Source organism: Mastomys coucha, unplaced genomic scaffold (genome assembly GCF_008632895.1).
Source record: "Mastomys coucha isolate ucsf_1 unplaced genomic scaffold, UCSF_Mcou_1 pScaffold16, whole genome shotgun sequence".
Classification (NCBI taxonomy): domain Eukaryota; kingdom Metazoa; phylum Chordata; class Mammalia; order Rodentia; family Muridae; genus Mastomys; species Mastomys coucha.
This window is the reverse complement of record NW_022196898.1, coordinates 51,077,422-51,105,133: the sequence shown is the minus strand read 5'-3', so window position 1 is coordinate 51,105,133 and position 27,712 is coordinate 51,077,422. Positions and strand designations below refer to the sequence as shown.

The following is a 27,712-nucleotide window of genomic DNA, read 5'->3' as shown; positions in this document are numbered from 1 at the left end:
GATTAAAGGCGTGTGCCACCACTGCCCGTTCAATACTGGTATTTTTAAAAGGACAACCCCAGGCTGTCCTTGAACTCCTGGGCTCAGCTGGGCTTTTCTGCCTCAGGCTTCTTGGGTAGATGAGACCACAAGAGTGAACCAAAAGCTAGAAATACCTTTGTTTTTCTGTTTTGTTGTCTGTCTTATTGTTTGTTTTGAGACAGAGCTTCACTATGTAGCCATATGAGGCCTTAATCTCAGCAGGCCTCCTTCTGCTGCCTAAGTGTTCAGATTAAAGGTATGCACCAGTACATCCAGCACTTTGTGAGTTTGTACACAAATCTGTTCAGTTTCGTTCTTCTCCTGTTGGGTCTTAGAAACAGACCTGGGTTCTAGATATTTTAAATATATTTCTATTGTAAAAAAATAAAAGCAAGCCAAACACCAGCATGAAGCAACATCGTCCACTTAGTTCTTACCTTAGGCTGTTGGCAACAAAGATTACCCTCCGCTCTAAAAGGAGAGAGGCGCAGACCCGGATGAGATGGCGCACACTCAAGCATTTGAAAAGACATTCAAAATCCACATGTTCTAGTCGTGAATCGAGGGGTCGGCAGAGTTCAATTGACTGAAAGGCAAGGGAAATCCAAGAGCTGATGCTGGGCCTTACACGCAATGGCAGCATTAACTGAACATCTTGCTCTTTCTCTAGTCTGAAAATGTCTGTTATTTGGGCCAGGTACGGTGGCACACTTCTAATTCATTAAATCCTAGCACTCAAGAGGCAAAGGCAGGTGGATCTCTATGAGTTCTAGGACAGCATAGACTAGAGTTCTAGGACAGCTAGGGGAACAAGTGATACCATGTGGTGGTTTGGGAGAGAGGTATGGCACAAAGAGTTTATGAAGCTGCTGTTAACTTCTGGTAAAATCATTTCATTTGATAAATACATATATACATACGTGTGTGTGTGTGTGTGTGTGTGTGTGTGTGTGTGTGTGTGTGTGTATGTATCTGTCACTTATCAGCTGGGCTGAGACTAGCACTATAGAGGGACCCAATCTATGTCAGGTAGGAAATCTGGGGCCAGGATCACATATTCATTCGTGTTTCTAGGAAATAACACACATTCCCTTGAAAGGTAAGAACGATTCCTCCCCATGAACAAGCTTCTGTCAACCATGCCTACAGTAGCAAGGCTGGCTTTGAAGTGGCTACTGAACCTCAGGAGATGAATTAACTTACCTCATCTCCAGCCCCAGGGAGGTAGCTCTTAACCGTGATGGTGCGGCCAGGAGCTGGGAAAGGGGCTTCCATGACACTTCGCATGAATGGGTAGACAAGGGCTGGAGACATCTCTCTCCTCTTCTCTACTTCATCCAGAATCTGCATGTGGGCACACACACAGACAGACAAACACACCCCACAGTCTATTAAGGCTTCAGACCAGAAACATAAAGAAATCCTACTATAAATAAACGATAGCATTAGATTCAAGACAGACAAGCTCTGCAACTTGTGAAAGCTCAAGGTACTACATCTTGAGGGTATCTTTACACCTCTAAACTATAAGTCAACTTATTTAGAAACCATTTTTCTCCTTTTTTCCCACACATGTAAGAGGTTTAATTGGGAGGGAAAGAGGGGGCAGTAGCAGAGAGAGAGAGAGGAGAGAGAGAGCTATTTTTCTCCTTTTTTTAAAAATAATTTTATTACTTTTAGTGAGTATGAGAGTGTGTGTGTGCGTGCGCGTATGTGAGTGTAAGTGTGGCATGCCATGGCTTCAGTGTGGAAGTCAGAAGACAGCTTGTAGGAGTTAGCTGTTCTCTTTGCACTGTGAGGGTCCTGGGGATTGAACTCGGGTTTTTAGGCTTGGTAGCAGGTGCCTTTACCACGTAAAGTCTACCTCAGCAGCCTCTGGAGACCATTTTCATTTCACTAACTGGCAAAGAGTAACAGTGACAATGATATCCTGGGAGCTGTGTCTAGAGAAAAGCAGGACATACTTCAAGATATGTTCTTTTAGAACTGTGAGTTTGGGGTGCTGGAGAGTTGGCTTAGTAGTTAAGAGTACTTGTTACCCTTGTAAACCTGGGTTCAATTCCCAGCACTTACATGGCAGCTCACAAGCAGCTATAACTCCACTGTCAGGAAATCTGACACTTCTGGACCACACATACTGTTGTACACAGACGTGTGCAGTCAAAACACCATGTATACAAAATAAACATAAATAATCTTTAGAAGAAAAAGCCCAAGCCAGTGTCCGAGGGCACACCTTCAATCCCAGCGCTCACAGAAGCAGATGGGTCTCTGTGAGTTTGAAGCTAACCTGGCCTATAAAGCAAGTTCCAGGATAGCTGGGCTGTTACACAGTGAAACCCTGTCTTGGAAAAAAAAAAAAAAAACAAGACCTGGGAGTTTTTGCAAACTAAAGCCATAATGAAGGAAGCTGACCAGGGGTCTAAGCCTAAGCCTTCAAGCCTATGGGTTATTTTTGTTTTCATTGTTAAATGTGTTAGGGGAGGGACACACATGTCACTGCACACATATGTAGGGAGAGGACAAGTTGTTTCTTTCCTTCCAGCATGTGGGTTCCAGGAGCCTAAGTCAGGCCACCAGCCTCAATGGAAAGTCCCTTTTCCTGCTGAGCCATCGTGAGAGTCTGAGCCTGGGTTTTTAACCTATCAGAGCAGAGCTTTCTCCAGTAGTACATTAATGTCTGCACCACTCAGCAGTCTCCAGTGAAGCTGCCAGCAATAAAAGCATCTCAGACCAAGAGGATCATCGCTCTCCCACAGAGCCTCGCTTCACTCACCTTTGAGAAAAGATTGAAGCAGCCCAAGCGACTAACCATGCAGTACACCTCAGGGAGCCGCTTTCCTTTGCCTTCTGGCTGCAAACACACACACACAAAAAAACAAGCAGAGCAAGGGTTTACTAATTTTAACTATAAATATTTATTTATTTATTTATTTATTTATTTATTTATTTATTTATTATTTTTGGGTTTTTCGAGACAGGGTTTCCCTGAGTAGCCCTGGCTGTCCTGGAACTCACTCTGTAGACCAGGCTGGCCTCGAACTCAGAAATCCACCTGCCTCTGCCTCCCAAGTGCTAGGATTAAAGGCGTGCACCACCATCACCCGGCTTATAAATATTTATTTAATAGGCCCCTCCTCTGGTAGCTGACACTTGCCCCAAACTTCAGAACTCAAGCAATGCTCTTCCTTCAGACACCATAGACGATGGACTAGGGAGTGTGCACAGGCTTCTCGCTCGCTCTATTGTCCAGTCAGAGCAGGAGCTGAACCTTTCGTCCTGAGTGAGCTCAAAGGCTGGGGAAGTACTCAGGAGGAAAGTGTGATTTACCCAGGCTTAGTGCCTAAGCAGAAAGTGAGACCTAAGATAGGTGATGAGGAACTTGGCTTCTTCCGCCACCTCTCTGGACAGTATTCTTCAAATGTGCTGTACTGACATTCAATCTCTATGTTACTTTCCCTACTGCAAAGAAACAAGTCAGTGAAACCCTGAGCCTTTCTATTCTGGATCATTCTATGGCTGACCTTCACCTTGCTCTTGCTGTGTAAAGCTAGCATAACTTCCTTTTTAAAACCTTTACTTTTGTTTGGTGTACAGGTATTTTGCCTGCATGTATATGTACCCGTGTGTGTAGTGCCTGTGAAGTCCCAGAAGAGGGCACCAGATCCCCTGGGACTGGAGTTATACATAGTTAACTGAGCCACCATTCCGCATGGGTGCTGGGAGTAGAACCTGGGCCCTCTGGAAGACCAACCAGGATTTTAAATCACTGAGTCATGTCTAGCCCAAATGCAGCTTCTTGGTTGTGCAGATAATTAAGGAACCCTTAAAGTCATGTAGAGACAGTACTTCTCAAGTTGCTAGTTAGCCTTTCTTGTTCCTTAACCAACTCTGTGGCACCAATCTGGAACTCACCAAAAGCTTCTTACAGTAGCCAAACCACCGACTTCCATCTTCTCCAGTCAGCACGAAGGAGAATGTTTCACTGAAAACAAAATGAAACACAGCTGCTTAAGGCATTCATTCACTGAACAAGTAAAAGGAGTCATTTGTGATCTAGGAGGAAACAGAAATATCCATTTATTTCCAGTCACATTCCCCTGCAGAGGGCCCAGGCCTAGTCCTTGTAAGTGAGCGGGTAAGAGACAAGCTGTTGGTATTGCTTTTCCCCTTTCTTTATTTACACTTGCTAGCTATTAATCAATCCTGTTTCCCTTTTGTTGAACATGTAAATTTAGCCAAGCATACAGGTAAGCAAGCTATAAAGGGCCTGTCTTGATAACGTCATTTTCTCCCTTGCAAATTCTTCGGTTTGGTTCTGAGAGGCTATATGGAACAGTGACAGAAAAGATTACATCCTGGGTTGGGAAGATGGCTCACTGGATAAAGTGCTTGTCACACTAGTAAGACCTGGATACAGGCCTGCAAGTCTATACCAAGCTGGATGCAATAGCATCTGTAATCTTAGCTCCCTACAGTGAGATGGGAGGCAGAGACAGGAGAATCCCCAGAAGCGGGTTAAGGGCCGCTAGCTTGACATAAACAGTGGAGAATAAGAAACTGTCTCAAACAAAACAGAGGCAAGAACTGACAATGTTGTCCTTTGTCCTCCACACAGGAACACGCATGACAATCCTCTTCCTTCTCATACACACAGAGATAAGAAAAAGATCATATTCTTTTTTTTTTTCTTTTTGGTTTTTTTGAGACAGGGTTTCTCTGTGTAGCCCTGGCTGTCGTGGAACTCACTCTGTAGACCAGGCTGGCCTCGAACTCAGAAATTCACCTGCCTCTGCCTCCCAAGTGCTGGGATTAAAGGCATGTGCTACCACCACTCGGCTCATATTCTTAATATATATAAATCATAGAAAAATATTAACTCCTCATTATAAATATGGGCCAAAAATGAGCATCACTTATAAAACACCCAAGATGCCCCCCACAAAATTTGATTAATAACCAAAGAACCTCAGCTTTAAATAATGAATTGATATTTAAATTTATTTTTATTTTTTTGTGTATAAGTGTAAGTGTTTTGCCTGCATATTTGTCGTGTACCACTATGTACAGTGCCCACTGAGACCAGAAAGGGGCTTTAGATCTACTGAAACTGGATGGTTGTGAGTTCCTATGTTGGTGCTGGAGTCAAACCTATGTTCCCTGCAAGAGCAGCGAGTGCTCTTTAGCCTCTGAGCCATCTATCCAGCACTGATGAATCTATATTCAAACATGGTCAAAAATTATTGCAAAGGAGTATTTACAGTGGTGATTTCTGAGCAACAGACTGCCTTTGCTTTTTATATCCTCTTTTGCATTTCCTAAATATTCTAGAAAACACATAAAGCAGGGGGAATAAGCCAACTATGGAGCAGCCAGGGCAACCAGAGACAGCAGATGACAAAATGGAGCATCAACGTTGACAGCTAAGAGATGGAGAGCTTGGTGCACGCCGTTAATCCCAGCACTTGGGAGGCAGAGACAGGCGGACTTCTGAGTTCGAGGCCAGCCTGGTCTACAGAGTGAGTTCCAAGACAGCTAGGGCTACACAGAGAAACTCTGTCTCGAAAAACAAAAACAAAAACAAAACAAACAAACAAACAAAAAAGATGGAGAGCTGTGATCAGGCTCAGCTGGTTCTGGTAGGCTGCAGTTAAGTCTAGATGTGAAGCAGTGCTCCTGAGGCAGTCACTGAGACTATCAGCTAGGAGGTTATCAGTGCAGGAATGGTTCGTTTATATCCACTTTTTCACCTACATGGCATAATTAATAGTTACAATTTAGTTCTCATTGCTTATTTATTGTTTTAAGATTTTTTTCTATGCATATAGATGAATGCACCACATTCAGGCAGTGCCTGTGGAGACCAGAGATGTGCTTCAGATCCTCTGGGATCAGAGGTATAGTCAGTTGTGAACTGCAATGTGGGTGCTGAGAATCCAACCTGTGTCCTCTGGAAAAGGAGTCAGTGTTCTTAACCACTGAGCTACCTCTCCTGCCTTTTGCTTGTTTGTTTTGTACACAAAGTCTCACTATGTTTCCCAGCCTGGCCTTCAACTCTTGAACTTAAGTGATCCTCTTGTCTTAGGACCCAGGGATAGCTGACAGTACACAGTACAGACTTGTTTTAATGAATATGCCCAGATTACAGTTTGAATAAAGATGCCTACTTATAAAAGCAGGATTTGAGCCAGATCTGGTGGTACATGCCTTTAATCCCAGCATTCGGCCTACTGATGTAGGGCAATGGAGCTATGAGAATTTGAAGCCACCCTGGTCTACATATCAGGTTCCAGGCCAAGCAGCAGGACATTTTTTTTTCAGTCTCAAAAACAAAAGAAAACAAGGTTGATTTGGAAGTGATAATAGTTTTAGAAGTTAAAATTGGTAATTTCCTCTATACATCTTAAATAAATACCTTTTAAAGATTTTCTGTGTGGTGGTGGGGGGGAACATGTGAGTGCAGATACCCTTGGAGAGTAGAGGCGTAGAATCCTCCTGGGACCCAAACGCAGGTCCTCTGCAATAGTACTTGTTCTTAACCACTGAGCCATTCCCCCCTGTCCCACACAATTCTTTAATGCTTCAGTTACCTACATCTATCAGGTTGGGGTCTCCTTTTGTACAAGACCCACAAAGGAACTCCTACACAGGAACACAGAATCTGGGCTGTGGCTTTTTCTGACAACTTAAAGGAGAAATAAGCCAACTACAATTGTTTTGCTTCACTGTTTCTAGGTTTAACCCGGTTATTTTGGGCCATTATCTAACTTTAGGTGATGTAGACCCATTTTGAAGGACTGGTAAGCTAAAGATATTCACAATTTGCATCTTCTTAACACTGAAATTAATGCTTTTCTTTCCTGAGATCTCACAAGAAATGTTCTAATTCTTCCCCAGCCCACTACAGCTTGACCTGCTCGTGTTCACTCATGTGGTTCCCTGCTCCTGACTCTATCCATCTGTCAGAGGCCGATTCTATACACAGTTCCCGCAAACTGAAATCAGAAGGAGCTGATTTACCTCTTGAGTTCTAAGGTTGGTGCACAGTCCTCTGAATCAGGAAAACAAAATCTGGGGATGACTTTGAGCCTCTCTTCAGTGTCTTTGGACTGCTTGTAGCCGTGGTCACCCTGAAAGACAACAGTATAGAACATCAACTATGAAAACAGAGAACAGAAGTTAACAAGCCTCAGCCTGGTTTTGGGGAAGCCTGATGTGCCATGAGAGGTTTCTCTCAGTGACGTTTGTATTGCTTTACAATACAGAAAACCGACGATCTAAGAATAAAGAATCCCATCTGGCAGGCTGAGCCAGTGAAGACTCCACAACCTACAGGAAGGGAGACAGTGCTGAAGTTTCTCATCCAGAGGAGGATCTACACTCAGTTCTCAAACTGGTGGGAAGCCAGTATTTTATGAATCATGGAATTTAAAATAAATAAAAATCCCTTCTATTATACAGCAAAAATCTAGCCAGCTGAAATCATTATCTGATTAATAATCAAAGAAGTTTAGAAAAGGCAGATAAATGTTACTGAGAGATACTACTTTTAAATGTTACCCTGTATATAGTCATTCCCTTAGCTTTGCTACCTAGTTATAGGTCTGTAACGCCCGGTAAGTTTTTAGCACAGAAGACTCTTACAAAAGCGTGGCATGAGTCTGACATGTGCTGTCCACCTATAACCCCAGCTTTTGGGAGGTGGAAGCAAAAGAATTAGGATTTCAAGGCTAACCTTGGCTACAGAGAGAGCTCAACATCAGCCTGGGATACATAAGACCCTGTTTCAAAACAACAAAAAAGTGATATTGTACTTCAAAAGGCAGTCTAAATTTAGTTAAATGAAAGGGCATGAAAAGTAATGAGTAGAACTATATATATATAAAAAAACAGCACAGAAGTCTCATTGGGATACAGCTTTTAAGAGAATAAATCAAAGTTCTATGTCAAATTCTTTAAAAAAAAAAAAAAAAAAAAACTATGCATGTATTCTCTGTCCTAGAGTTCTGAAAGCAGCAGGACAGCATCAGGCCTGGGAGCTTAGCCTCCAGAGCACCTGCCCCACATGCACATGTGAAAAAAGCACCTAACACACTTTGTTAGTTGTAACAGGGTGTGTTCAGTCATCTTCAGCCAGACGGGGCTCCACAGGGCTCTCTCCACCCCTCCAACTGACAGCACCCGAGGCACAAAAACAGCAATCAATTTACCTGGAGGCATTTGTTTTTATTTTTAATTCCATGTACGCCTCTGTATCCCCGAATGGATATGTGCATATGAGTGCAGTTGCCTGTGAAGGCCAGGAAAGGGCATTGGATTCTTGAGTAGTGGAGTGACCAGTGGTTGTGAGTCACCTGACCTGGGTGCTGGGAACTGAACCCTGGTCCTCTGCAAACGCAGCAGTTGCTTTTAACCATTGTGCCACATTTCCAGCCCCACTGAAGGCATTCTTGATGCATCTGCCCATGTAAATATGCCCTTCTCTGGTACAACACCTATTAATTCAGGCTCAGCTTTGCTATAAAATTAAAACTTGGGAGGGGGAATGTGAAGGTCTGCCTAAGCTAGACATGATGGCACATGCCTGTAATCCTAATTCTTGGGAGGCTGAGGTCATGAGGTCAGGGTCAACCTGAGTTACACAGGGAGCTGAAGTCTAACCTAGATTACAGTGTAAAATGTTTAAAAGGAAAAAAAGGCTCCTCCAGGCAGGAAATGTGATTACTCAAAGAATATTTATTTAGATTACAATAGCAATATTTGACTGTGAATTGCTGAGACATGGGACTCCTATGAACACTGAAGAACTTTATGAGAAATTTGACTTGTACAGTTATTCACTATGGGGATGTTGCTAAGATCCCCTTCTCTCCAACTGGTTCTTCTTAGAAACACAGTCTTTCCATGTAGCCCAGGCTGGTCTTAAACTTTTGATGATCCTGCCTTTGCCTCCTAAGCGCCAGGGTTACAGGTGTGTCACCTGGCTGGGTTGAGGCCATTTGCCGGAAATGTCTCTTAGATCCCAGTACAGTTGTGTTTCCCTGGCTCTGGTGAAACACTGTAGAGCCCAGCCCTACAGTGACCAAGGAGTCATCCAAGTAAGAGGTATCATAGGGCCATTGAGGCTCATGTCTAAAAATCCCAGTATGTGGGGAGTGGAGGCACAAGGTCAGCCTAAGCTACATAGTAAGTTCCAGGACAGACTGGGCTACTCAAGGGAACTTTGTCTCAAAACAAACAAACAAACAAACAAATAACCCTAAGAAGTGCTGTGGTGCAAGTAACAAATAGAGAGTGGAGCAGGTGAGTGAGGGCTCCTAAGGATCCCTCCGCTGAATGCGCAATTCACAGGAGAAGGTTCTCTGTGCAATGAGTGACAAACATTAAATATAAAATAAAACATAGCTTTAGGGGCCAGTGAGATGGCTCAGCAGGTGAGGGTGTTTACTGTCAAGCCTGGTGAGCCAAGGCTGATCCCTAGAAACCTTATGACAGAAAAAGAGGACTAACTCTCATCTCAAAAACATGTGAAGAATAAAAGTACCCCCAAAGCAAACCAACAACAGGCTAAAAAAGAATACCAAAAATAAAAGATTAAAACAAAACCCCTTTTCCTTTTATGTGTGGTCTGGGAACTGTTATAAGGTTTACTTGCTATTTAGGGTCACAGTTCCCAGAGCCCAGGGCAGGGGTTAAGCATAGACCCACAGACAGCCAGTGCTGTAATAACTGACTAACTGGACAAATGCCTTTGTGAGACAGGCAGAGCAGACCCAAAAAGAGTGTTAACAACAGCCAGGCTGGCTTGGTGGCTCCCAGCACTTGGGATGCTGAAGCAGGAGGATCGCCCATCAAGGAGAACCTGGGTAAAACCCTGTCTCAATGTTGGTAAAAGCTGGCAGGGACAACAGTAAATAAGAGGGAATGAACAAGGAGTGTACAGGAGCCTTTGGAGGCCTCTTGGCCACCTTGCACCTACCTTGCTAGGGAACTGCTGTATGATCTGAGGAGTATACCCTGATGGCTTCTTCTGCAGAGAAACCACCACGAAGAGTTCAAAAAGCTGCTGTTCCTGCAGCTCAATAAGATCCCGCTCCAAGGTCTGGTAGTGGGGGTTCCTCTTGGAGGACTGCTGCAGCTGTGCAGAGCGCTTGTGGCGATCTGTAAGGAGGTTACAGTGTCAGGTTCCCTTGTGCCCTTTCCCTATCTCTAGCCCCACAAGTCATGGCCCTCACAGGTTTATCGGATGAGCAGGCCTTCTCTACAAACATTGCTGTTCGGGCTATGACATGGGAGAATACACGCTCAGTGGCCCTATTCCATCTCCAACAAGCACTGGGACTCACATCCATGTCCCAATTGTGCTGTACATCTGAAGAGCACGCTCTATGTATATATTATATATATCCCTCAGGGCAGAGCACTAGGATACGCGCAAAATGTCTAGGAAAAAATAAAAGGTCATAGATGACCTTTCTGGTAATGTTGTGAAAGCATGAAAGAAGGAAGGATTCAATAGAAGAACAGGTCAGGCTGGAGAGATGGCTCAGTGGTTAAGAGCACTGACTGCTCTTCCAGAGGTCCTGAGTTCAAATCCCAGCAACCATATGGTGGCTCACAACCACTTGTAATGAGATCAGATACCCCCTTCTGAAAACAGCTACAGTGTACTTTTAATAAATAAATAAATCTTAAAAAACAAAAAACAAAAAACAAAAAAAAACCAGGGTCCTACACAGAGACTAAGTACAGGTAGGGCAAATCAAAACCAAAGTAACCTTTCAATAAAGAACCTTCCCCTTTCTTCCTTGGCACAAATTACTAAGAAGAGGTGTGGCTTTTATCTTTTATCAATGACAGTTCTACAAGAAAGACACATGACAGCTGGAGAGATGACTCAGTGGTTAAGAGCATATACCGTTCTTCCAGAGGACCTGAGTTTGGTTCCCAGCCCCATGTCAGGTGCTCCAAGGGGACCTGTCACCTCTGGCCTCTGCAGGCACCCGTACTCACATACACTTATGCCCACATTGATAGAAAACAAATCTAAAATAATTTTTAAAAACTAAACATACAGACCTCTGGAACAGCAATAAAGCCAGAAGCTGCAACTTCCCGATTCTTGACAAAGGAACTAAACATGTGTCAGGGAAAGGAGAAGCCTCTTTCACAAGGGATGCTGGGAAAACCTGTGGGATATCTATCCCATAAGAGAGTCTAAAACTAGACTCTACCACTCCATAAAAACCAATTCAAATAGATCAAAGACTGTAATGTAAAACAAAGTCTTCCCCAGGGAGTGGTGGTGCATGCACTTAATCCCAGCACTTGGGAGGAGAGGCAGGCAGACTCTGAGTTTGAGGCTAGCCTGGTCTACAAAGCAAAACCAAAACCAAAGGACAGCCTGGACTACACAGAGAAAGCCTGTTTGAGAAAAAGAGAAACAAAAACAAAGTCTGAGCCTGCTAGACAAAGACGTGGGGAAAACACCCCATGACACAGACAATGACTTTTGAATAGAACATTGGATAGCTCAAAAGTAAGAGCGAGAATGGATAAAGGGACTGAGAGACATTAGAGAGCTTCAGAGCAGCAAATGGAAAAGTGGAGAGAGAGGCAGGAACAGGAGAGAACCTCTGCCACAGCCCATCTGACAGAAGAGTGATACCTAGAACACAGGAGAACAGAACAGACAACAGCTCAACCAGTAAGTAGGCAATAGACACTTTTCAAGCCAAGAAATATGTGTGGCCAAAGTATACGAAAGAGTGTTTAATATCAGAAGAATATAGATCACAACCACGCTGCACTGTTATCCCCTCCGCCAGGTACTACAGCTTTGTCACTAAATATGTTACACTGTGGATCAAATATTACGAACTCTTTAAACATACAACAAGGAATGGTTCCCTGCTGGATTACTGGATGTTCTAGGAAAAAGTGTGCTGACCCTCCAAAGGGCTGAGTTCAAGTCAAGACACATTTGTTCCTGCTTCTCATTAGCAACTGCAATAAACTCGTCATCCTTCCACATCAATGATGAACCCCATGATGCTCCTAGTTTCGTGTTTAGTCAGGCTACAAAATCTAAAACCTGGAGCAGCTTAGGCCAGTGGGGAGCACAAGGCTGTTACTCATGAGATCAGGGTGTCAGAACTGGCTCGGCTTTGAGACCTCGTGACTCTGCTCTTTGTGGTGCTGTGTGTCAGCCAGTTAAACAAGAAACGAAACGAAACCTGCTATGACAATTCATCTCCTGAAGATACAGAGCACATTAAGTGCTTGTACAAGCAAAAGCCAGGAAGGCAAGGATTCTGTACCTAATAGGAGCTGAATAACCTGGAGCAGAAGTAGCGATATGTAAATATCTACCTTCTTTCTTAATGGCAGATGGAAAATGCACTTAATGATTGCACTTGAGTTACTAGAGAGAAATCAGCCATGTCAGGCTAAGTGCTTGCCGATGAGGGTCATTCACACACTCTTCTGGCATGTGCACATGCCTGGGCATGTGGTGCAGGCCTGCTCCCTCCAGAACTCATCATCCTCAGAACCATCCTGGTTTACCTCACTTCACTAGGGGAGATTTGTCATGTTGTCAAACAGCTGAATGTACTGTTTAGCTCCGCAAATCTCAACAGGGTCTGAGAATGAAGCAATGGCCTACAACGTGAACTTCCCATGGGGAAAAACACTTTTAATCACAAAGGCAGGTGCTGCTCCACCCGCAGCCAGGATCACAGGAGGGAGCAGCAGGCTGACTCACTCACTCTTTGGCAGGTACTCAGCATCACTCTCGTTCCCACTGGTTTCACCTGGAAAAGGAAAGAGAGGAGAACTTCTGTTTGTATTGTCTCCTAGTGGGAAGCAGGAGGATGAGGACAAAGGGAAACTGCCACAGTCTGGGGCCTGGAATGAGGCATGAGGGCCTAGTTAGCAAAGGTCAAATTAGCCGAGCTATTGAAAGAGAACATGGGATATGAAACACAGTACAGAATCCTACATACATGATAAGGTTTCCGGTTTTTTTTTTTTTTTTTTTGCTCTAAGTGTGAGTGTGTGAGATCATTTATAAATTAAACACAGTAAGAAGTTAGTAACATGTCAAAATACAGCAGTAATGATACAACACAAATAAGAGTTGTGTGAACATGTCTCCCCCTTCCAATGCTTTAACAGTATACTGGGGTGATTTGGGACTGACGGGTAGGTCCTGACATGAAGTGAGGGAACAGAGAAGGCTCTGTATGATGCAGTAGTAGGCTGAGACCAAAGGAAGGCTTGAACTCAGGGAAGCTGCCTGCGTGGCTACGGACAGGTGGGCAGCACACAGGAGAGAGCTACACAAAGGCCTGATTCACGTCCTGAGCAAGGAGCAGGGCAGACGGCAACTCCACCATGCTACTTACAACAGTGCTTAACCTAAAGCTTGTCAACGTCTGAGGACAGAGCTACACTCTTTTCACAAGGGAGTGTTGGTGTGTGTGTGTGTGTGTGCGTGTGTGTGTGTGTGTGTGTGTGTGTGTGTACAAACAATTGAATGTAGGGGCTTTGCACCCTGGCTACCAATGAAGTATTCTATACCATAATTCTAAGAATATAATTTTCCAAAAGATAAGAAATGAAAAAAATACTTTTAAAAATGGCAAGGGACTCAGGAAGAGCACTGCCCTTATGTAGAGTGTGTAGATAGATCCTCAAAAGGGATTTTAAGTAAATCAAAACATTTCGCTGGGTATGAAGGTTCATGCCCTTGATCCCAGCACTTGGGAGACAGACAGGTAAATCTCTGTGAATTCCAGGCCAACCTGGTCAACATAGAGTTCCAGGCCAGGCAATGAACTCTGCATTATGTATAGTGAGGCTTTTTCTCAAAAAAAGAAAAAGGCTGGTGACCTAAATCCCAGGAGCATATGGATCACTGTTTGCTCTCAATTGTCCTCTGCCCTCCAAATCCACACCACAGCATCAACACTCTACCCACCCACAATGCAATGAAAAAGTAATATGGAATACAGTCTTTTTAGAAAATTCTAGATTAAGTCTAAAAAAATTAAATCAGACTAGAAACTGCAAAAGAAAAGAAAAACCTTTTTTTTTTTGTTTTTGTTTTTTCGAGACAGGGTTTCTCTGTATAGCCCTGGCTGTCCACTCTGTAGACCAGGCTGGCCTCGAACTCAGAAATCCGCCTGCCTCTGCCTCCCAAGTGCTGGGATTAAAGGCGTGTGCAACCACCACCTGGCTGAAAAGAAAAATCTTTAAATGTATCAAGAAAATCAGAGCCTAACATTCGTAAATTTAAAACGTATAAATTTGATTATATAACATTTTGAAATTCACTCAGGCCTGGTGGCCACACGTGTAACCTAGTACATGAGAGGCTCACACAGAGGATCAGGGGTTTAATGCCAGCTTCAGCTATACAGAGTGCATTCTAAGACAACCTGCGCTACCTGACCTGTTTCAAAAACAAGAAAAAAAATGAAATTATCTAATAAAAAACAAGAAAGCTTAGTAGTAAGTCAAAAACTGAAAAATAAATTGGGAAATGAAATTCTAGAGGCCACACACAAGATGTGTTGTTCGAGCCTCAGAGTTTAAGGGCCGCATAGTCAACACAGAGGGATACATCTCAACAGTGAAATTTATCTGGAAAGTCAAATTTTACTAAAATTCTGTAAGCATAAAAAGATAATCTACTCAGAATGCTGTATACTGAAAGCAGTTACCAATTTTAGACTGTTATTCAATTGAACGGCAATCATTTTTATTTTTATTTTATTATTTTTTAAAAGATTTATTTATTTTATGTATATGAGTACACTATAGCTGTCTTCAGATATTCCAGAAGAGGACATCAAATCCCACTACAGATTGTTGTCAGCCACCATGTGGTTGCTGGGAACTGAACTTAGAACCTCTCGAAGAACAGTCAGTGCTCTCAACTGCTGAGCTATCTCTCCAGTCAAATCATTTTTATTTTTAAGTTAAAATAAGGTTTTTTGTTTGTTTGTTTGTTTGTTTTTGTTTTTTTCGAGACAGGGTTTCTCTGTGTAGCCCTGGCTGTCGTGGAACTCACTCTGTAGACCAGGCTGGCCTTGAACTCAGAGATCCACCTGCCTCTGCCTCCCAAGCGCTGAGATTAAAGGCGTGCGCCACCACCGCCCAGCTCAATTTTTAATTAAATTAAATCATTTTGTGTGTGTGAGTTTGTATGTTGCAGCACTCAGGTAGGAGTCAACAATAGGGTTTTGTGAACTATTTCTCTCTTTCTACCTTTTCGTTTTGTTCTTTGGGGACAGGATCTCTCAGGCTGCCTGTCATTGTACTGTATACTCCAGGCTAGCTCTGACCAATTGTCCTGTCTCCCCACCTCCTATCTCACTGTCAGAATGCTGGGATTGCAGACATGCACCACTACAACCAGCTTCAGTAGGGCATACTGGAACACACCTTTAATCACAGCTCTTGGGAGGGAGACCAAGTGGTTCTCTGTAAGTTCGAGGCCAGCCTGGTCTACAGATTGACTCCAGGACAGCCGAGGCTATGTAGAGACCCTATATTTAATATCCATAAGACTGACTTATAGCACCCAGCTTTCTCCTTATGGGGTTCCAGGAGTCACATGCAGGCCATCAGGCCTGTCTGGCTAGCACCTTTGCCTTACACTAAGGCATCTATCTCCCTGGCCAGGGACAATGGGGGTGTTTTGCAAGCACTCATTCTGGCCCCAGTGTCTTTGAATATTATATAACTTGCAACTTAAATTTTACTTCCTTTATCTATAAATCAATACTATCTGTCACACAAAATTTAGAAAATTAACAGTGATGCACTAGAAAGAATCTAACACAGTATCTTGTCTCAGTTTCCATTTTCTGTGTCTAGCTCTGAACCATTCTAATGAGAAACCCTTTGGTGATGCCTTTGCCTGGGACAGCTGTCTGAAATTCAGTGTTAATGGGGACACTGGAGAGACTGCCATAGAGGAGAATAAGATGTGCAGTCATGACTCTTGACTTAAATCCACACCTCCTCTTCTGGCTTGGCGTCTCTATCTGTGACACAGGCAGATATCTAGCCTCTGATATCTATATCTATATCTATATCTGTATCAGATATCTATCTCCTAATGTGCCACTACAGATGGCACAGATGAGGTAAAACCTTTTTATTAAACAATTATTTTATTAGATCAATATTAGCTGTTATTGATAATAGCCAAAGGTATTTCGTGTCTAAATATTTCCCTATGAAATAGGAAAACACGGGTTGGGGAGTTGCAAGTGAATGGCCTGGCATTTGGATCCCAGAAGCCCTGTACATGCCAGGTGGTGGAGACAGAGCACCTGCAACAGCCTCAGAGGGTGGAGACAGAGACCAAACCCCTATAAGTCCCCTCTGCATCAGAGACCCGGCCTTGATTAAGAGCCCCCTGCCTCAAAGGAGTAACGTAGAAGAATGATTGAGGAAAGTCATCAATCTCAGGCCTTCACCCTAATGTACACACGTGCACCCACACACGAGAACACACATACACACATGTACAGCACACATACCGACACATGAAAAAAAAAGACACTGGGAAAACACATTAAACATGGTAAGCAATTCACTGTGCTGTTCTGTGTCACAGCCAGTCTTACACGGTAAGAATAGTCTCTGGAACCCAGATGGTTTTGTGTTTACACAATCGAGTTGTTTCGATGTAGAGTGGATTGTAAGTGAATATAGGGCATTTCTCTGTAAATCTGTGACAACAAGAAACAGTGTCTGTCCTCTGACAGGGCCTTCTCACTTAGGAACTGTATAAGCAAAAACTGAATTACTAAGATCTACACATTTCTGTTAGACAAGCAAGCTGAGAGCACATGAGGCTGCTCCATTGTGGCAGTGCTGGGTCCGAATCCCAGGCCACAGGGAGGCAGGCAGGGGCAGCCCTCAGAGGGGTTTGTGAGAAACCACACTTCCTAGAGAGCCTGGGCTGGCCTAGACTGCCAGTCTTCCTCCCTCACCCTCCGAGCAGCAGGATTACAAATGTGCACTACCACCCCCAACCTTTCTTATGTGAGTTTTTTTATGAAAATACATATAATTTGTTGGGAATACTGAATGATTCAGAACTAAGTTATAGTATTTTTCTATTTTTTTCTAGCCATCTGCATGCTAAACTACTGAACTTCAGAGACGTAGAACAAATTGGGTACTGCATGTCTGCTGACCATGCTGGCACATCTGTACCAGTGCCTGCAGCCCTGAGGCAGAAGGACTCCAAGCTCCTGGCCAGCCTGGACTACAGATCACAATCCTATCTCAAGAAAGGAACAAACGAGATCAAAGTGGAATGACAAAATAATTACTCTAAGGAATGTAGTCTCATCGCTTATAGTTGTTTTATTTATTTATTCACATAATGTTTTTACTTTGAATTAAATAAGAAGGAATTGAAAATGGCCCTTTGAAGCACTTGGTTTGAGTGTGATGGCTGCTGTCCGGAATCCCCTAAGCTGGAAGCCTCACGCAGAAGGCTCAGCACAAGCTCCTAGCCAGCCTGGGATACAGGGTGAGTGCTGGGCCAACTAGAACTCTGTCTAACCAAAGGCTAAGTTATGTAACAATGCTCCCTTTGTATGTTGTTATGGTTTGAATCCAAAATGTCCCCAGAGGCTCATGCTTTGAATGCTTGTTCTGCAGCTGCTGGCAATGTTCTGGAGAGCTTTGGAACTTTAGGAGGAGGGCCTAACTGACAGACGCAGGCTATAACCCCAGCCCTGGCTTCCTCCCTGCTCTGTTTCCTAGTCTGTATATGCTCCCGCCACCATGAGTGGAAATGACTGACAGAGTCCCCTGAAACCATGAGCCTAAACAAATCTCCCCATCCCTAATTGTTCCTGCGTATATGCTGGTCTCTGCATTAGGAGGCTAACGCTTACACGGACAGCTACAAACTGAAGAGCACGGACCATTCTTACCTTTTTGTTTTGTTCTGGTTTTTTTTTTTTTTTTTTTTTTCGAGACAGGGTTTCTCTGTGTAGCCCTGGCTGTCCTCGAACTCAGAAATCTGCCTACCTCTGCCTCCCAAGTCCTAGGATTAAAGGCGCCACCACCGCCTGGCTCCATTCTTACCTTTTGAGGAGGGGGCTTCTTTTCCAGTGTAAGGCTGTAACTTTACCCTCTTCTTCCCTCTCTTAGATTCAAATGTATCATTTATTTTCAAAACAAGCTGTTAAAAAAAAAAAGGGAAGAAAATTACAAGTCAAAGCCGCCACCACCAAGGCATTGTGGCATCTGCAGGACTGGCATTAACATATTAAATTCTCCTTTAGAGGAAAGAGCCACTGAGTAATAAAAACCTTCACATTTTTCAATTTTGGATTAAAATGGTATTAGATAATGCGTGTTCTCATACCAATGTCTACAACCCAGGAAAAAAAGTGCAAAGGACCCCACCCTTCCAGATGAACCCAATGCAGCTTCTTAGGGAGAGATTGTGTGTCACACCATGCCACGACATGCAGGGAATGCGGCTACTGCACTCTCCTGTGATTAAGACTGCTCAAGTTTTCACTTGCTGAGAACAGGAAGGGAACAGTCACCCACTGCAGGGTGGGGCTTGGTTATTTCTGCTCTCAGGAGTTTCTCCCAAGAGGAGATAATCTCGCTCATGGAGCTTCTGTTAAAAGGGGCGCACTCTGCCAGCGGGGGTATAAACGCTGCAACTAATTTTAGAGCTGTCATAAAAATGGGAGATTCAGATTACTCCACACAAAACTATGTCTCCGCCCGCTCCACTCATTGATCTGCGCCTCAAGCAACTGCCACCAGATCATTTATTTTCAAAGTATTGTTCCATTGCTGTTTCTATTTAGTAAGCGATACTCAGAATTCTTTCCTAATGCTGGGGAAAAGGTATGTGTGTATAAAAGAGACAGTCAGACACACAGAGATACAGACTGAGGAGAAATAGAAAAGGGAGCAGAGCCGTGACAACAGCAGACATTTAAACCCAGGGCTGAGGAATCTCTGTGCCTCCTTTTCTTTTTCCTTCAGGTTCTCAGCTTAAGTACTCATCTTGAGGGAACACACTGCCGGGGAACTGTTAGGCCTGCTGCAGGATGAGTTACGGACTGTTGAGGAGAGCGTAACTGTTCTTTGTCCAAGTCTCTATCGATCCAGCAGACAAGCCAGTCCACTATAATAAAAGCATGGAGGAGCATGTGTAGACCTTCACCACATCTGTGGATGAGTTTGTTCTCTTACAGGATTTCTGTAGCTGCCATTCGAGGAAAAAAATGCCAGTGTTCCTCACTGTTGCTTTTACAAAAAAGCAAGCAGGAGAATCCAAAACAGAAAGGTGCTTCTATAGACTACAGAGAAAACTTTTGGGAGCAAACAAGTTTTAGGTGCAGAAAACACCCACGTATTTTGAAGGAAACTACTGTTCTGGGAATATCAGAGCATATCGCAACCTAAAATCCCAGCTATGAACCAGGAGTAGGAGCCTATGCTTACTGGGCAGCCGCAGCAAGCACTGCAGAATGCTCTAAGACATAACAGAAAGCAGCTGCTTTACGACAGCCACAAACACTACAGCATCAGGGAAGCCACGAGCAACTGCAAACAGGCTTCCAGAGCAGGGAAAGGAAGGAAGGGTGGGGACCAGGCATATGGACGAGATCTGAAAGCAACTTCCCTGCCAGGAGCGGCTGGGGCGGTCAGAGAGGACATAAATGAAAAAACTGCTTTTCTTATGGAATATTACCAAAGATGCTCAAAACACCAAAATTTGTATTGCATATGGGACATCCTAAAAGAATGTAAAACATTTTTGTAAGATTTTGTCTTCGTCATCTTTAAATGTACATATTGTATGCGGTGGTGGACATCCAGCTTTAGCAGGGCATGGTTGTGCATGCCTTTAGTCCTAGCACTCAGGAGGCAGAGGAGGTGGATCTCTGTGAGTTTGAAACCAGCCTGGTCTACAGAACAAGTTTTAGGATAGCCAGAGCTACACAGAGAAGCTCTGTTTCAAATGAACAACAATAACAATAACAACAACAACCACAACCCTCATCTTCAAAGTGACTTGGAGACCAACCTGTGATACATGAGACCTATCTCATTCTTTTTCTTTCATCTTTCTTCCCCTCTCTCTTTCTCTCTCTCTTTCTCTTTCTTTCTTTTTTTTTAAAGAAAAGGAAGAGTGGAAAGAGTGACCCTGTCACCTGCTATTGGAAAGCGTCTGGTATCAGACTCAGCCATGCATAAAACAGCACCCACCAGAAGCACTGGCAGCACCCAGAGACTCCTCAGCCTCTCTAGCCTGTCCCTTTGTGATAAAGAGGACTAAGCCCAGGGCCTCAGGCAAGTGGGACAACAGCTATTACACCGAGCCACAGCCTGACTCTCTTCTGTCTCCTTTAACCCTTCGCCCACAATCCTCTGAAACAGTTGCTAATGCCATTTCAAGGTCAGAAATCTTAAGCAGAATCCCTTAAGAGTCTGCATCCTTGTTTTATGAACACATGATCCGCCGGAGTCACATGGAGGCCTCAGTGGGTGCCAGACTTACCTTCCTGAGGAGAAAGCTCCTGCAGGATGCCTGCCCAAGAGCAAGAGCAGAAAACAGACCAGAAGGATTAAATTAACTATGAAACACCAGATTTACCAAGGAACCAATCTGTACATAGTCACTAACCCAAGAAACAGGCTCGACTTTTGTTTATGTTAGAGTCAGGTACAAAATGTGTGTGCTGAATGAATATATGACCTAATTCTCCTGGCTTATGGAAGGGAAAACACCTCAATCATCCGATTTCATTATCTATATCTATATCTATAGATATATATCTGCTATTCTAGTGTGCCAATCCTGAAAATATCTTCATGTAACCTCATAAAAGTCTGTCCTAAAAGAAGACATGGCTACAAGTAATCTCATTAAAAAGGTATTCTGCTTAGTAACAGTTCCAGTCAAGATGGTGGTGGGGTGGGGGTGGGTGGAACTTAACTCCCTTTCCCCTCCCTTGAGGGCAAGGTCTTTTACTTCATCTAGTTTTTGACAGTCTCTAGTATCAAGTAACAGCCTGGTTTCCTTTTTTCCACCTCTGAGTAGACATTTTAGTCCTAATAAAAGGCATGGATTTCATCATTACTGAAAACCTGTAAACCCTGGCACAAGGCTGCACTTGCTCTGGTACATAAATGAATTGGCATAAACAGACTCTCCTGTATTTGAGAGTCTGGAGTTTACTTGAGAAAGGCAGCTGATTTCCAACCACAGCCAAGACAACAGAGGCCTTCCCAAGTCTGATTCCAACAGGTAAGTTCTAACTTATTATTCAGTTCATCCTAATGTTTATTCATTCCACATTATTAAAATGCTAGGGCAAAATCTGAAGGCTAGTATGCTGGACTCCTTACCCGTGGGAGATTCCTCTTTTTCCTGTTAGCCACTTCTCCAGCTCGGAACAGCTTCCATTCCGTTAAGGTGACAGGCAGAGTGGTATCCTTTGTGAGCTTTGATCGCAAATATGCTTGAGAGTTCTTCAGCTCCATAGTTTTCCGTTGAAGAAACTGGGGCTTGGGAGGAAGCTAAAGCAGGAGACACACTGGTCAAATAAGATCTCTAGGTAATGCCTATGTTGCCAAACAAAGTCAAAGCTCCCCTGGAAAATAAATGCTTATCTTTCCTTTAAACTCATCCCAAATGGAGATTCTACAATTCCTTCTCATCCTAGTAATGTAATTTCTTTGTTTTCTAATCCAAAATTCTACCCTGTGCCATGATCAAATTCTCAAGGGATAACAGCTCACCATCTCAGCCACCTTCAGCTATGGGTCTGGGTTTCAGGGAGTGGGTGAGTAACTGAGGCCCAGGCTGACAGGGGCTTCACAGAGAGCACTGGGAACTACAGAGGACTCGAAAGTGCCTGGCCTGTCTGAAGCACACGGTTACTTAGGCCTTGGGTTGTGACAATAGTGTGACTGAACGGGGAAGCCATTAAAAAAAAAAAAAATCAGGGGCTGGAGAGATGGCTCAGTGGTTAAGAGCACCGATTGCTCTTCTAAAGGTCCTGAGTTCAATTCACAGCAACCACATGGTAGCTCACAGCCATCTACAGTATGATCTAATGCCCACTTCTGGTGTCTGAAGACAGTTACAGTGTACTCATACACAATAAATAAATAAATAAATCTTAAAAGAAAAGAAAAGAAAAGAAAAGAAAAAAATCATTAACAGTAAAAGGTTTCTGAACAAACAAAATTAATTTAAATCCAGGCCATGAAGAGTCTGGGGTGGTTTTGGCAGTGCTTATCTGACTCAATTTTCCCCCCAATGAGTGAAAAGGGGTTGCAAATAGAAAAGTTTAAGGACCTCTGACCTAATCTTACTCATATTAAGTTGTTTTTAAATACCAATAGCAAAGCAAAGGTATTTTTAAAAAGAAACCAGTATACCATCTTTAAAGAAGACACTCCCACTGACAATAAAACCTACCCGGAGTGCCTCTTAGTTCAGGCCCCAGCTACACCACTGTAACTTTTCATATGACCACACGGAAGAGTCTGTGTGCTCTCCGGTGAAGCCTCGGCTTATACCTTGGGTGTTCGGAAGGCGCTCTTAGCAGGTGGCAGCCTCCATGCAGACGGGGATCTCCAAACGGGGAATGACTGCACTGGGATATCTTCATAGGGATTTTCCTTGGCTGGATCTTTAAAAATCATAGAAACACTGAGTATAGGAACATAATTAAGTGGGAGCTATGACTGTCGCTAAAGAAAGAAATGATCTTCTACATTGTTATGGGGATGTAAAGCTGTAAGACCAATGGCATTTTAAATTGATACATCACTCCATTGTTCATCCAAGCTAAAGAACTTTCAAAACACTACACTGCAAACATTTCTTTTTCAACTGAGTCATCCATAATACCAGTTGCAAAACTCATTAATGATGAGAAAATGTATATGCCAAGTGTTTCCATATTAGAAAAACAAAGTTAAAACAAGATTTGTTTGATTGTAAAAGGTCTCTGTACAATGAACACCAGCAGACATGCATTAAATTTAACTTCAAAGCATGAATACCTACATATAATATCCTCATAGATATTATCCTCAGACTGTGTGTAATAAAGTGCTGAACCAGCATTTCTTCCAAGTTCTTCATGAATCTTCCGTGAGTTCCGAAAGTGCTGAATATCTTCAAATTCAAAGGATTTCCTTAAGAAAGAAGATATATTTTAAAGTTACACCTTCAAAAACTTTGATCTCTAAATGATAAGACAGAAATTGAAAAAATTTGTACGTAAAATTACAAAGATGGCTGGTGGTGGTACACACCTTTAATCCCACTAAGGAGGCAGAGGCAGGTGGATCTCTGTGAGTTTGGGGCCAGCCAGGTCTACAGACCAAGTTCCAGGACAGCCAAAGCTACACAGAGAAACCTTGTCTCAAAAAAAAAATACTGTTTTTATTTTATATGTATGTGTTCTGCCTACATGCATTCCCATGTGCCTGGTGCCCACAGATACCAAAAGAGGGTGTTGGAGCCTCTGGAAGTGGAGTTACAGATGGTTGTGACCTGCCTTGTGGCTGCTGGTAATCAAACCTGGGCCTTCTGAAGAGCATCCAGTGCTCTTGTCTGGTTAGCCGTCTCTCCAGGCCCATTCATTACTCCCTAATTAAAAGTGAGGCTCAGGCCAGCATGTCCTAAATGAAGTCAAAGAACAGACCTGCTTAACAGAAAGCTCTTTCGGTGGTTGGGCCAGGGGGATAAGACAATGTCTTGCTATGTAGCCCAAGCTGACTCTCAGTCACTATGTAGCTCAGACCAGCCTCAAAAGTGTGTTGATCCTCCTGCCTCAGCCTTCCTGGTATTGGGAATTCAGATATGCACCATCCTACCCAACCTTACAGGTTCTCGAAGATGCCACTTGGAAAGTCTTCCGGTGCTCTTAGGTGGTAGAAGTCACAAATGTATTATCTATACTTCTACACTTCTGCTTTCTCCTCCTTCTTTGATTCTATGCTATCAACATCTCTATGCCCAAATGAAGCTTGTATTACTAGGTGGGAAAGGAAACTTGGGCTGAAGGGCAAAGCAACTCAATGACCCCTGCACTAGAAACCTGTAGGATGAACACATACCTTTTGGACCTCCTTCTGATCTTCCCGCCGTATTTCTTTGGTTCAGGATCCTGAGAAGAGGCCAAAGAAGAGTCCGCACAGGAAATACTTTCACAGTACTTTTGGCCATAGTTCCTTTCTTTATATGGCATGCCATCAGATTCAGATAAATACCTGAATGTCCTGCGTGGTTTGGGCAAAGGATTTATAGAGGGGCTACATTCCTGCCCCTCAGGTTCACAATAAATATTTTCCAAGCTCTTGGTTATTCCGTAAGAACTATCCAGAACACTGAAATCTGGTTCTTTGTCTGTAGAGTCACAAGGTGCTAAGGCCACATTTAAGACTTTACCTGGGGGAATCCCTTCTATGCTTTTCCACAATATCTGTGAGGTATAGAAGTTTCCTGGAGGTAACGAAGCCTTTGGATCCACAGCATCAGCTTGGCAGCTTTCAATTTGCTTGACCCGAGCACATACCCGGCTGGAGTCCAGTTCAGCTTCCGAGGGGTGGAAGCCTTTACACTCTCGGCTCTCGCTTTCATCCTCACTTTGATCGTGGCTTTTGGCATCCGTGTTTCTGGGTAAACCCCCATTCCTTTCTTCACCAGCGGGACGCTTATGAGGGGGACTCTCTTGGTGGCAGTTAATATACCTCACTCCAAAGTCCTTTGGGTGAAACTTAGCTGTCTTGGTTACACCGTTAGCTCTTCCTTCCCACTGGGAAATCTTTTGTTTGATGTTTTTGCAGTGGCTTCTGGACAAGGTCTGAACAGCAGACCGTGTAAAGCCAACATCCATGTTCCCAGTAGGGTGCATGACAAGAGTCACTCTTAGAAAGGTGCCATGACAAGTTAGCTGGAAAATGCTGTATTCTTTACCTTGCCAGAACTGAAATGATCCCAGTGTTTTCCTTTCATGTTTAACTTGGAGGTATCTTGTTAAAAATAACAATTTTCATCACTGAACTTTGTTGGAAACAGCTGCAACTGTATCATGAAAGATCCTATCAAAACGAGACAAGACTATTAACTTAGTTTTATGATTTCTTACTTTAAACTCTACTGAACACTGCCTACCCAGCACTAAATATTTTACATCGCATTTGTAAAAACTGTGCCTGTAATTCAGCTCCATGAAGTCAAGCCTACTAAGAAAAGAGTCCTGGTGCTATTTCTCAAGCCGTCAGCTTTAATACTCTGCTATATTTAATACCCTGCAAAATATATATACTATTTTGTAATGAATCAATTCTTTTGTTGTGTATGTGGTATGAGACCAAACCCAGAGCCTTATATGTGCTAGATAAGTACTCTATCACTGAGCTCCACACACCTCCTGGCCATAAATCTATTCTTTATGAAGCGTTTTCCCAATAAAACAAGAAATAATGTAATATTACAAAGATCACACATAAGGCTGGGCATTGTGGTGCACATCTTTAATTCTAGCACTCAGGAGGGAGAAGCAGAAGTAGAGCATCTTTGTGAGTTCAAGGCCTGGTCTACATAGTAAGTTCCAAGACAGCCAGAGCTACAGAGTGAGACCCTGTCTTGAAAACAAACAAACAAACAAACACAGAATCAGAACAGCACCCCATTATTAAAAGTGCATTTACAAGTCTAGACAGGAACCAATTCACAAACACATCAGCAGCTAGTTCCCACCTCCTGCCTTCTGTTGCTAGGTAACATCAGCCTGTCACATATCCTTATTTATTTCAGCTGACCTATTAGCAAACAGGCTTTTCACACAAGCTGCTACAGGGACTTAGTCCAAAGCATAGGCTGTCCTGGCTAGGTTTTCCCACATCTCTGCCACCTTTAACTCAGATCTGCAGTCACTTTTCTCATCCTTCCTTCCGCAGAGCTTCAATCAGTCAGCTCCATAAATCGCTTCCTCAAATGTGAAGACTGGCCGGCTGAAACTCTTCCTGTCAGTAAGCAGAAACCTGCTCTCCCGCTCTACCACATACTGGGTATAAATAACAATCATTCAAAACTTCCTGAGGCAGGGTCATCCTTCCTCCTGCTTCATCTGCCTAACCCTGATTAACAAGCAGGAAACTATCTTAGCCTGGCTCTGTCAGTACAGCTGATCAAAACTGGACCAGTATATACACAGACAGACAGACAGACAGGAGCACGTGAATTCTCTCTCCCCCACCCCACCCCCTCTCTCACACACACACACTTTCTGTCTCTCTCACACATACACACTTTCTCTCACACACTTTTTCTCTCTCTCACACGCACACACACACACTTTCTGTCTCACACATTCTCTCTCTTTTTCTCTCTCTCTCTCTCTCACACACATACATACACTTTCTCTCTGTCTCTCTCACACACACACACTTTCTCTCACACACAAATACACACACTTTCTCTCTCTCTGTCACATACACACACACTTTCTCTCTCTCTCTCATACACACACAAACGTACACACACTTTCTCTCTGTCTCTCACACACACACTTTCTCTCTCTCTCTCACACACACATATACACACTTTCTCTGTCTCTCACACACACACTTTCTCTCTGTCTCACACTCTCTCTCTCTCTCTCTCTCTCTCTCTCTCTCTCACACACACACACACACACACACACACACACAATTTATTCTCACTAGAGAAGCTGCTCTTTAGGATTTCCATGACTTTCACTTACGCCATGTCCACAAGTTTTTAAGCTCATTTTTCCTCCTGTATGTTCATTGTACAATGGAGTTCCTTGCGACATTTTCATACATGCTTATAAAGTACTTGATCACACTCACCCCTCTATGCTTTTTACTTGCACCCCGCCCCCAGCTCCCCGACTTTAGTTTTGTGCCCTCCTTTTCCCCTCTAGCTTCCACATTAAGGAAGTCATGTGATGTTTGTCTTTGTGAGCATTCTCACTAGTTTTTAGGAAAATTAGCTTTGCCAGAAAAAAACTCTGGTCTAATGAAAAAAAAAAACTTTTTTAAAATTAATAAATTAAGCTCATGTGGTGAAAAAAATCATAGCAAAAATCTCACAGAAGTTTGTGTGTGTGTGTGTGTGTGTGTGTGTGTGTGTGTACATACGCACCTGCCAAATTTCACTCTGGAGCCCAGACTGGCCTCAAACTAGTCACAATCCCCGTCCAGCCTCTAGAACACTGAATACAGGCCTAAGCCACTGCACCCAGCAGGAGCTCCTGATAAAATAGTAACGCCGAAGCATGACAGTGCATGACAGTGCATTCAGCTCCTGTAGGTCAGGACTCCAAACACCCTTTTCTTGCTTCTGATACTTGGGAGTGTCTTTGACACTTGGGTTTTCTTCATTGTACACAAAATGGATCCAGCTTCAGAAAGGCTTCTAAACTCACCCTTCCATTCTTGTTATTAACCTTTCCCCTGGTTAACATGAGTAAAACTGAGGGGAAGAAGAAAGTAGAAACTTTCAGAGCTAAACTTTCAGGTTTCAGTCCTTAAAACCTGAAAATCTGACTGGCAACAAATGGCTAAATCTGTAGAATTCTACCAAATACAACTGAGGCACACTGACGGTAGGCGGGGGGGGGGGGGG

General features: G+C 43.4%; 1 protein-coding gene across 3 annotated transcripts in view; it reads right to left on the bottom strand.

Moving 5' to 3' along the window:
• Positions 1 to 27,712, bottom strand: part of Dennd2c (DENN domain containing 2C) — a 63,959-nt gene that overhangs the window by 11,894 nt on the left and 24,353 nt on the right. For 2 of the 3 annotated variants that reach the window (XM_031375022.1, XM_031375024.1), the window contains exons 2-13: positions 24,175 to 25,158; positions 23,117 to 23,247; positions 22,624 to 22,736; positions 21,445 to 21,615; positions 18,148 to 18,244; positions 12,792 to 12,836; positions 10,001 to 10,182; positions 7,042 to 7,151; positions 3,937 to 4,006; positions 2,798 to 2,875; positions 1,225 to 1,365; positions 459 to 607 (exon numbers count right to left, since the gene is read on the bottom strand). In XM_031375022.1, coding sequence (XP_031230882.1) covers positions 459 to 607; positions 1,225 to 1,365; positions 2,798 to 2,875; positions 3,937 to 4,006; positions 7,042 to 7,151; positions 10,001 to 10,182; positions 12,792 to 12,836; positions 18,148 to 18,244; positions 21,445 to 21,615; positions 22,624 to 22,736; positions 23,117 to 23,247; positions 24,175 to 24,971 — 2,084 coding nt within the window. In that variant the 5' untranslated portion in view covers positions 24,972 to 25,158. Of the gene's footprint in view, positions 1 to 458; positions 608 to 1,224; positions 1,366 to 2,797; positions 2,876 to 3,936; positions 4,007 to 7,041; positions 7,152 to 10,000; positions 10,183 to 12,791; positions 12,837 to 18,147; positions 18,245 to 21,444; positions 21,616 to 22,623; positions 22,737 to 23,116; positions 23,248 to 24,174; positions 25,159 to 27,229; positions 27,425 to 27,712 lie in introns of those variants that run through there. The other variant, XM_031375023.1, reaches the window with a different exon arrangement.